Source organism: Musca autumnalis, unplaced genomic scaffold, assembly GCF_047663935.1.
Source record: "Musca autumnalis isolate F117 unplaced genomic scaffold, ASM4766393v1 scaffold_1, whole genome shotgun sequence".
NCBI classification, from domain to species: domain Eukaryota; kingdom Metazoa; phylum Arthropoda; class Insecta; order Diptera; family Muscidae; genus Musca; species Musca autumnalis.
This window is the reverse complement of record NW_027411644.1, coordinates 151,558,668-151,568,879: the sequence shown is the minus strand read 5'-3', so window position 1 is coordinate 151,568,879 and position 10,212 is coordinate 151,558,668. Positions and strand designations below refer to the sequence as shown.

At 34.7% G+C, this 10,212-nt stretch overlaps 1 protein-coding gene and 1 pseudogene across 1 annotated transcript; one reads left to right on the top strand and one right to left on the bottom strand.

Annotated features, from left to right (window-relative positions):
- Positions 1-509: 509 nt before the first annotated feature.
- LOC141388358 (L-dopachrome tautomerase yellow-f2-like) lies at positions 510-9,768 on the bottom strand. The gene is made up of 6 exons (XM_073958310.1): positions 9,397-9,768; positions 2,699-2,961; positions 2,518-2,611; positions 2,239-2,440; positions 797-1,247; positions 510-721 (listed from the first exon to the last, which is right to left on the bottom strand). Exons 1-6 carry the CDS (start codon positions 9,575-9,577, stop codon positions 581-583), a joined length of 1,332 nt encoding a protein of 443 aa, XP_073814411.1. The 5' UTR covers positions 9,578-9,768; the 3' UTR covers positions 510-580.
- On the top strand, positions 3,678-4,378 carry LOC141390667 (uncharacterized; annotated as a pseudogene).
- Positions 9,769-10,212: the final 444 nt, after the last annotated feature.

Here is a 10,212-nt window from a genome sequence, read left to right as displayed (position 1 = left end):
TAATATCTATCGATAGGAGAGGAATTGTAAATTTTATTTTTGTGCACGTGTAGAGTATGTAGTAGCTGATATTTTCAATATTTAACACGGTCATAACGGCAATTTTTACTCAATTTATGAAAAAATGCCAAAATATTAGCATTTTTAATGGTTTAACATGGTAGAACCACATTAAAAAATTAAACAAATCCTTTGTCAAATGTAGTAAAGTTTTACAAAAAACTACTTATAATTAAGAATAAAGGTCAACAAATATTGAACAGAAAATGTCTTTTAGGGTCTTGGAACATAATGAAAATCTATGTTATAGGTCCAAAAAATATTCATATGAAGGAATCGGTAGAAATAATTTATAAAGTCAAAATATAAAGTTTCAAATGCAGAATATCTCGTTTCAAATGCACAAAGACATAATACGCCTTACCGCAGTGTGGTGTAGGGTATACAAAAAAGTGAAAATCCAACTTAAATTTCGGTTGTTTTGTTAAGTTTTTAATAGTACTCAAACATTTCTTTTAAATTTGTATCAGTTTTTATTCTGCTTTATTCACAAAACATAAAAATCGAATTGTCGCCATTATTAGGCGCATACAGTGTTTTGAATTGCAACCTCAGTACTCTGCTTCCAGACTCGGAAGTTATAATTATTGGGATCCAATGTTGAGTAAATAAAAATGGGCATTGAGTTGGTCATCAGCCATATCGTACCCTCTTCGTCGATCTAAAAAAATTCAATAGTGCAGATATTAAGTAAAACGAGAGCAATAAAAACATATGTATGTATGTATTTACACACCGTCAAATCGCTCGGATAAATCATCCGCTGTTCATCTTGGGCAACAGTGCCATGGTTTGAAGGGTTAAATGGTTTCCTGGAATTCCAACAACCTACACCATTGCGTTGAATTTCAGCATAAAATACAACACCGGTCCGTGGATCATATTCGTGCATTGTTGATTGTCGTCCTGGGCCACGGCTTCCCAATAGGCGAAATTCTCTATTATTACCGGTACGTTGAGCGTTGGTTCGATTTTGTAAAACTTCGTTGGAAACCACGAATTCGTTAAAACTGGCCATTGCATGGAATATAACATTGCGTGATCCATCTGCATTTTTTGGTGCAAGTGCAACTGAAAATATTCCATCATCCCAGCTAAAAACTTGACCGCCTATATTTAAATCACCGGCAATCGGATCAAAGTTGAAGTAGTTGTGTTGGAAACGCCACATATCATTTTCCTCGTAACTGTAAATGACATAAAGTAGACATAAGTTAATGTTGAATGGGATTTTGAACACGTACATTAGGGCTATAACTTTTATGGCAAAAATCAAAAACATCACAGCCATGATACAATAAGAAGGTAGCATTATCAGCCCAGCTGGAGCCCCGCTGATAGTAACATAATGTGTCAATTGCATTGAATATATGTCAAATTTTGACATCTTATGTTACCAAAAACGGCAGTTGCTGCTACCTTCTTATTGTATCATGATCACAGCTATTTCAATTTTTCATATGTAGGAACATAATTATGTATGTAACAAAGGTACGTTAGAAATCGCTTTCGGTGGAAAATATTTATTTCTTAGTTATCAATAAGTGTCGGCAAAACTGTCTTAACCTAGTTACAGAATCACACTGCCGATATCCCTCAAATTAAACTTAACCCTAATCATAAATCCCTCAAATATTGTATTATTGGTGTAGTGTGAAAACATTAACTGAAGTACTATTAACTACCATTCAAGGAAAAACTATCGCGGAAGTGACTTAAGCGTGTCGCCTAGGCGATGAAAACAGTCGCGGAAGTCACCCTGAAGTGGCCTCAGTTGTGAAGAAATGAACCACGCCCGCGTCTCTTCTTGGAAGTCGACTCGGCGACGCTTCTAAAATATCATTTCCGCGATAGTTCTTGGAATTAATAAAAAAATATTTTTTTATATTTTCTATTTATTTATTTTTTTTCTGCATATATTAATTTTGTTATTCTAAAAATGTGAGGGCAAAGCGAGCATGCTTACCACTGCACCACCGAGTCATATAATCATCAGATAGAAAAAGGTCCCATATTTGTACAAATGTGTTGAATACTTAAATAAATGTAAACCAGCGTAAACGGTTCTCTACCCACACACACACAATTCAACTAATTGAAAAAGCATGCACTCACACAATGACACCCCCAAAAGTAAGCAATAGAAAAATATGTTGCCTATCGCTGATTTAAACATACCTGTAAACATACAATTGGCTATTTACCAAATCCGGCATATAGGCAAATGTCTTATCACAGCCCTTGTCTGTATCAACGGTTATACTGGCAAGACCACGACCTTCAGTCACTATGGATTCGGGAACTTCGTAACGACGAATGACACGGTCAGTCTTTAAATCCATTATCCAAATCGATGGCTTCTGTATTTGAGTGCGATTATCTAAAAAAACAATATACATATGTATGTAAGTTATTAAAAGTTTTCTCTCAAATTTTATTTTTTTATAATTCGCTCACTTGGATATTCCAACATGCCGGTATCAATAAACCAAAAACGACCACATGAATCAACAGTGGTACGATAAACTGAGACTAAATTCCCGGGATTGCCCTAGAAAATATGTATGGGTGTATATTTGGATTAGGGTATGACATTTTCAATACGATTCTTACAAATATTGTAGGAATTTATTTATACCTTAAATTGATTGGTTTCGAAATCCGGATAAGCTCTTAATTTCGGACTTTTGGTATCACCATCTGTATTCATATCGATGTAGTTTAAAGTAGATGGTATTCCCACTCTGCGACGAGGCATGGTTATAAAAAGCCGCCCTTTGTAATGGGTTACGCCCATGGGTACATTGTTATATGGAATGTAAGATTGTTCATCATTATTGTTGGTGTCTGCTTGGCGTCTGCTTCTAAAACCATGATATTGACCGGGAAAGTAAATAATTCCTGAAAATAAGGGAAAGGTTTTAATTATAAAATATTAGTTTTATTAAGTCATAACCTCTATAGAAAAGTATATAGGCTTCTTTTTTGCCAGATCTTTTTAGAAAAAGCGGATGAGAAAACGGTTAGCTATATAAATGTGTATTTGCAAAGTCCGGATGGCGGCGTCAAAGTGGCATCCTCCCTAGGATATGACAATATTTGGTCCGTAAAATGTTATAACTGTAAACAAACCCACAGGACTGGAGCAGGTGGAGAATCACATGGAGGCATTTGACGTCTGTAATCTGGGTATAAGCGAAATTCATGCTTACGCTCATAAAGTATTGACACAGTAAAATGAATGCAAATATTAGGTCTGTCTGTTTACTCAAAAGTTTGCAACAATTTGTACAATTTGTTACAGAAAGTTGTCTGTTAACTCAGTTGTTCTCTGTTAACTCTCTGTTCTTTATTGAGAACTTGCAAGTTTTTACTGAAGAAATTTCTTCTAGCTAGAACTGCCAAGTTACCAGAAACACATATTGTATTCCGCAAAAATAAACTCGACATGAAAGTGGTGTATGGAAAAAAAGAAGTGTATTCCGTTGGAAAAAAGGATTGCGATAGTGTTATACACGCTAAGATCATCTGAAGACTATTCAACAATTAGCCGTCTATTTGGAGTATCCAACTCAACAATATGCATTATATTCAACGATTTTTGTGAAATAGTAAATATGATCTCTGCAATATTCAACGTTGAAGATTTAATAATTTTACTTAAAGGTATGGAAAAAATTGTCGCCGGAATATTTCCCTAGCAACGTTTCTACGGAGGAAAAAGTTAGGGAATGCGTAAACGGGTCTGAGAGCATTGGGTTCCCCCAATGTTTCGGAGCCCTTGGTAGGTTTTGATATAAAATATATCGCATTATCATTGTTTAATAACAGTCTAATTCCATAAGATGGATGCCATATTGAAATAAAACCGCCTCAAGAAGATGCATATGACTATTATAATTACAAAGGTTGGTATTCAATGGTGTTGTTGGCGTTGGTAGACTAAAGGTAATGGAAGGATTACTAAGTATATTGTTCACTAATTTTGCAGTTCGCTTTTCAGATATCGTTTCAGGTATGTCAATATTGGTGACCCTGCACGTCGCAACGATTCATACATATGCATATGAAAACAGCTAGTTAAAATCGTTACTTCAAGAACCGGCATTTAATGAAAATTTAAGAAATATACACGGCGTTGATTTTATCCTTTTTTATTATTGGAGATTCAGCTTTCCAACCAAGTGAACATCTTATAAAGCCTTTCCCATTTTCAGAAAAGAAAAAAAAAATGATCTACCGACTTTCAAAAGCTAGAAGGGTGGTCGAAAATGCATTCGGCCACTTGAAGGCGAGGTTTAGAAGGGGATTGATTTGACGTTTGCGTTATGGAATTGACATTTGAAATCCAAACCCACGACTTACGTGGCTGTTATTCAATGAAACGCGCCCACTAGGAAGGTACGATGTCTACGGGAGAAGGTGGTTGAGTTTGCTCTCATTGGAATATGCGTATGTAGTAGTACAAATCGACCAAGATCCCCTGGGATTGCAAGAACCTCTGTGTTCACGTGTCTTCCAATATTCGAAGCGTACACTTGTCGCGCCCTAATGTAAGAACACAATGGATTTTTGTCGCTTGCTTGGCGTCAAAGCGAGAAATTGAAATGTACTGTTTTCAATAGGACAGCCCTCAACGAAGCAACCCCCCATACCAAGTGCGGATATTATTCGAATGTCCGGCACAACTTTCGAAAACGATATCACTGTCAAAGGATTGGCAAATGTTTTTCGGGTGTACACAAGCACGTCCCCCACTACCATTGCTATCGCAAACGATCCGTTTTCGAATGTTCTTCGATAGTTTTGCGGACATTTTGTTCGAAAACGACACTCGAGAACGAATTAAAAACGATTCAATTCGTAGCTCAGTTTGTGGCAGGAAGCCCTTCGAATTCGAATGTCGTTAATAATATTATTAGCGAATGAAAGATGATAGTTTTTACGATAGTGCCGAAAAAGCATTTTTGGCGGAGTTTCGATTTTATGGCATGTTTAACTTTATCTGACGTCTCTTGATTTTTCTGTTATGTACATTTTCTTCTTTGTAATGTTTGCGATTCAATGCGTGTAACAGTTTATAAACATTGTTGACTTGTATTTGTAACCAAGCTATATGTTGTGTTTATCATCAGTTATTGTTAATATTATAAGTAGCATTTATATCGAAAATATTTGAAAAAAGTAAATGGGAATTTTTCACGAACTACATAAAATTGTTTTTTAAAACGTAAAAAATTTCCGAAGTAAAAAATGTTTCTCGAAACAATTTTTCTTGTGAAGAAAACACATTCGCAAAATGTTCGAAAATGATATCGTTTTTAAACTTTTGACGAACAAAAGAACAACGTGCTTGTGTTCACCCGAAAAACATTTGCCAATCCTTCGACAGTGATATCGTTTTCGAAAGTTGTGCCGGACATTCGAATAATATCCGCACTTGGTATGGGGGGGTTGTTCTTTTGTTCGTCAAAAGTTTAAAAACGATATCATTTTCGAACATTTTGCGAATGCTTTTTCTTCACAAGAAAAATTGTTTCGAGAAACATTTTTTACTTCGGAAAATTTTACGTTTTAAAAAATAATTTTATGTAGTTCGTGAAAAATTCCCATTTGCCTTTTTCAAATATTTTCGATATAAATGCTACTTATAACATTAACAAGAAGTGATGATAAACACAACATATAGCATGGTTACAAATACAAGACAACAATAAAAATAAATAAAGCTAAACATGTCATAAAATCGTAACTCCGCCAAAAATGTTTTTTCGGCATTATCGTAAAAACTATCATCTTTCATTCGGTAATAATATTATTAACGACATTCGAATTCGAAGGTTTTCTTGCCACAAACTGAGCGACGAATGAATCGTTTTTAATTCCTTCTCGAGTGTCGTTTTCGAACAAAATATCCGCAAAACTATCGAAAAACATTCGAAAACGGATCGTTTGCGATAGCAATGGTATGGGGAGAACACTTCAGGCGCCAAAGTAATAAATTGTTTAACTTTGGAATTCGAATTCGGCTTGATATTTGACATTTCATGTTAACAGTTCATTTGACACGACACGATCAATTTTAACATCAACTGGCGGTGACTTGTTTGTTTTCATTTTAAATTACATTTTCCCCTAAATAATAACAAAAATTATACGATGTTTGATGCAATTTAATAATTTTTTGTCGATTTTAGGTATTTTGAAGGTTTTAGCTACATTTTTGACCGAACTAACTATAATTGAACATTCGAGATTCCCAGCAGTCACGAAACTTCTCCACACACAATTGTCAATATTGGTTCATGTTTTGGTATAGCCCCATGTAATGGCACTTCCCGATTTTAGGTGTTTGAGGAGTTTAGCTACCCAGCAAAAAGTTTGCATCCGCGGATGCATTTAAATCACTAGAACAATTGCCGCTGGAGTACATCTTTTCCTATGAATTCACCTATGAATTTTACAAGAGAGCGCGCAGCTAAGATGCACTCCATTTTGCTTCCACGGCACACAGCTAGGATGCACTCCATTTTCGATCCAAATCACAGCCTTTGATGTAGTGTTTTGGATTGAATTTAAATGCAGTCCAAAGATGTTATAAAATGCAAGCCATTGCAAATATCCCAAAATAAATAGAATACATTGCTTATTCGATTAAACAAGAATATTAACTTTATTACACTAATACAAATTATAAAAACTCTCCATTAAATTTGATCATAACTGAGTTTACTTCCTCTGCTCTGCTTTTTGTGACACCGCAACTGATATTGCTTCATCATCCAAATGGTTTTTCATTTTTCCTCCAACTCCAGTTCAGATTTCCAAAAAAACTCTAACTCCACTACAAAAATAATTTGCGTCTCGTGAATTACAGCAATGTTCGTATCTTTAGTTTTTATTTCTTTATTTTTTTTTAAACAAATTCTTATAATTTTAGACACTCTTTCTTGTGTTCAGAAATAAAGACTCCGACTGTAGGGATCAAAAAATTGGCTTGCTTGGCTAGGGATCTATAAGCGAGTGCTTCTAAAATGTATCGAGCGGAGTGAATTTTTCATAACTCCGTGTGGACTGCATCGAGAGATGTATTGTAATCATAACTCTGCTTTGCACTACTTCCAAACTTTTTTGCTGGGTACATTTATTGACCAACTATCTGTAATTTGACATTTCAGGTTCACACCCAGCAAAATAAATTGGAAGAAGTGCAATGTGTACTAGTTCTTTCACGACATGTTTTGATGCAATTCAAACGGAGTCGTGAAAAAGGCACTCCATTCCTCACATTTTAACCGCATTTGGATGCAATCCAAAGAATCACATCTACTTGTCACATTTTAACAACATCCGGATGCAGTTCAACGGATTCGTGAAAAAGGCACTCCAATTCCTCACAATTTAACAGCATCCGGATGCAGTCCAAACGGAGTCGTGAAAAAGGCACTCCGTTCACTACATTTTATAAGCAATTGTTAGAGATCCCTGCAAGTACATAAATCAGTTTGTACATCTCTACAGGCAGCGGCATACATTTTCCAAAAAGAGATAAGCGTGTTAACATTTCCAAAAATTTGTTAATATAAAATAAAAAATATTTAATTTGTGAACATTTTCCGGTAACTCACGAGAAGAAAATTTCCAAATGGAATGCTGTTGGAGTACATGTCGAAATCTTAACTGGTGATTGAAAGACAATATCAAACCCATTTAACAGATGCAGCAAAAACAGTTGAGCTTGGATTAAATGGAGAGCGGAGGAAACACGCATGGTTGCGATTGAATTCAATGGAGAATTTTCATAATTTGTGTTAATGTAATAAAGTTCTTAATATTTTTTTGTTTTACACAAATAATAAATTCATTTTATTTGTTCTGGGATATTTTGAAATGGCTTGCACACATTCCGAATGCCTGTATCAAAACACGTGCTTTAGATTGCATCCTTTTCTACTCCAAAGGTTAAAATGCAATGCCGGAGGGTCAGTTAAAATGCAGTGCCAAAGGGTCAGTTAAAATGCAGTGCCAGAGAGTCAGTTAAAATGCAGTGCCAAAGGGTCAGTTAAAATGCAGTGCAATGGAGTGCCTCTTTCAGTAGTCACGCTCTTGTAAAAATCATGAGTGAAAATGCATAATTTGACGCACTTCCAGATCACCTGTACATATGATTTAACTGCCTTTTTGGAGGCAAACTTTTTGCTGGGCAGTGTTAACAAAACTTCTCAAACAAAAATGTTCAACATAGGTCTATGCTTTGGTTGCTTTGCTTATATGGGGGCTATATAACGATACCTCCCGATTTTCGGTATTTTGAGTGCTTTAGCTACATTTTGCTATCGATAATTTGACATTTGAGGTTCCCTTCAGTCACAAAACTTGTCCATCAAGAATTGTCAACATAGGTCCATGTTTTGGAATATAAGAATACATATAAGAATATTACTTGTTATTAACGTAATTATCTATGTAGGGCAGAAGAAGATGATTACAATTGGTTTCTGCGAAAAAAAAACTTAAACCTACATTTAACCGCGTTTCGGAGATGCAGTAAAATCCAAAAGAGGCTGACTTCCGTATCGTCAGTTGCTTTGTGTTGTTAAAACTTCGTCAAAATATTTCAGTTGCACACTCATACACTGTTCCTCGAAAATGCAAATAAATGCTTCAGAAATAGAAACGATACATCTTTGCTTTTTACTTGCCTTAAAAAAAAAACGCAATTTTGACGTTTTGAAACACGTAGCTTCGCAGTTGTTATGTACAACGGCATTAAGAAACATAATACTTCACACATTTGCAGTCATTTACCAAGCAACTGGCGATACGGAAGTCAGCCCGACTGTTAGTTGTTTGCATTTTTAGTGTTCTACAGTGTAATATTACACAATAACAAAAAAATAAACAATATATTAATCAAACAAGCAAGCAAATCAAAACAAGCAATAAAATTGTTCATAAGCGTCTATTGATTGTCATTATTATCATTTAAGTAACGCTGTGACACACATTTATATACATACATACATACATAGTTGGCATACAAACATACACACTATAACCTAATTTCCACATGCACCTAAAACAAGTATTTGGAGCAACTACGCATTGATTTGACAGATATTTAACGGAATTGACAACTTCACTGACGCATTTTTTAAAACTGTTAGATGTAAAGCGGCTTATGTACATATGTATGTGTATGTAAAACATTCAAATTATCAATTGAATATTTTCAAACAAAAAATCTTAATAGGTAAGCATAAATCTCTGTTGGTTGAAAAAAAATCAGACGACAAAGTCAACATCTATTTAGCTAAATATTAATTACGCACGTACCTGGATTTCTAGAATTAGATGGCGGTTTAGTTGTTGCTGACACCAACTGAGGATTATTGCCTCGATTATAGAAGTCTATTTGTTTCCATTTGAACACCTCTATTAATCCATCGCCCTCAGCGCGAAGCCACAAACAAGAAAAGGTAATAACAAACCACAGCACCAATGAATAGCTCCTCATATTTAAATTGAAACTGAGATCGTTGGCCGACCGTCAGATTTTGTTTTTTAGAAGTAAAAATTCTCAGTATTGTCCGGACGAGCTGTGAATATTAACTAAATATTCAGAATCAAATCAATACTCAATGGGATGGGAAACCATTTGACAAGTGAGATGAGGAATATTGAAAAGATACACATAGATTAATAACTAATTAATACACAGAAATACAAAGTCAATCATAGAATCAGCATAGAGTTGTCGATTTTGATATTTACAAATGATGATCTTAGTTAAGAATATTGTAAAGATTCACTCGATGTGTACTATGGAACACATTTATTAGGGTTATGTCTTTTTTAACAATCTCGTATCCTTGTATGATATTTTGATGAGTTTTTATTTAAGATTAGATAAAATGCAAATTATAAGGTGATTGTATAAAAAACCCTCCCGCACAAAATCATTTGAAAATTTTTGTTAATGAGTATTTTTGACAAATTTTTTGAGTCACTGTAAGTAGATATATAACTGAAAACGAACTTTAGGGCCACACGATTTAACCAAAATGACATAACCTTTTGTTTCTCACAAATTTTATCAGCTTATATATTATTTTATATCATATATAATTTTATTTCGTATATCGTATCAAT

Coding starts and splice junctions, on each gene's coding strand:
- LOC141388358 (XM_073958310.1), bottom strand. CDS start 9,577: ATGAGGAGCTATTCATTGGTGCTGTGGTTTGTTATTACCTTTTCTTGT. Junction 1,248..2,238: donor AGCCAATTGTATGTTTACAG/GTATGTTTAAAT, acceptor TGTCATTTACAG/TTACGAGGAAAATGATATGT. Junction 722..796: donor TTTATCCGAGCGATTTGACG/GTGTGTAAATAC, acceptor GAATTTTTTTAG/ATCGACGAAGAGGGTACGAT.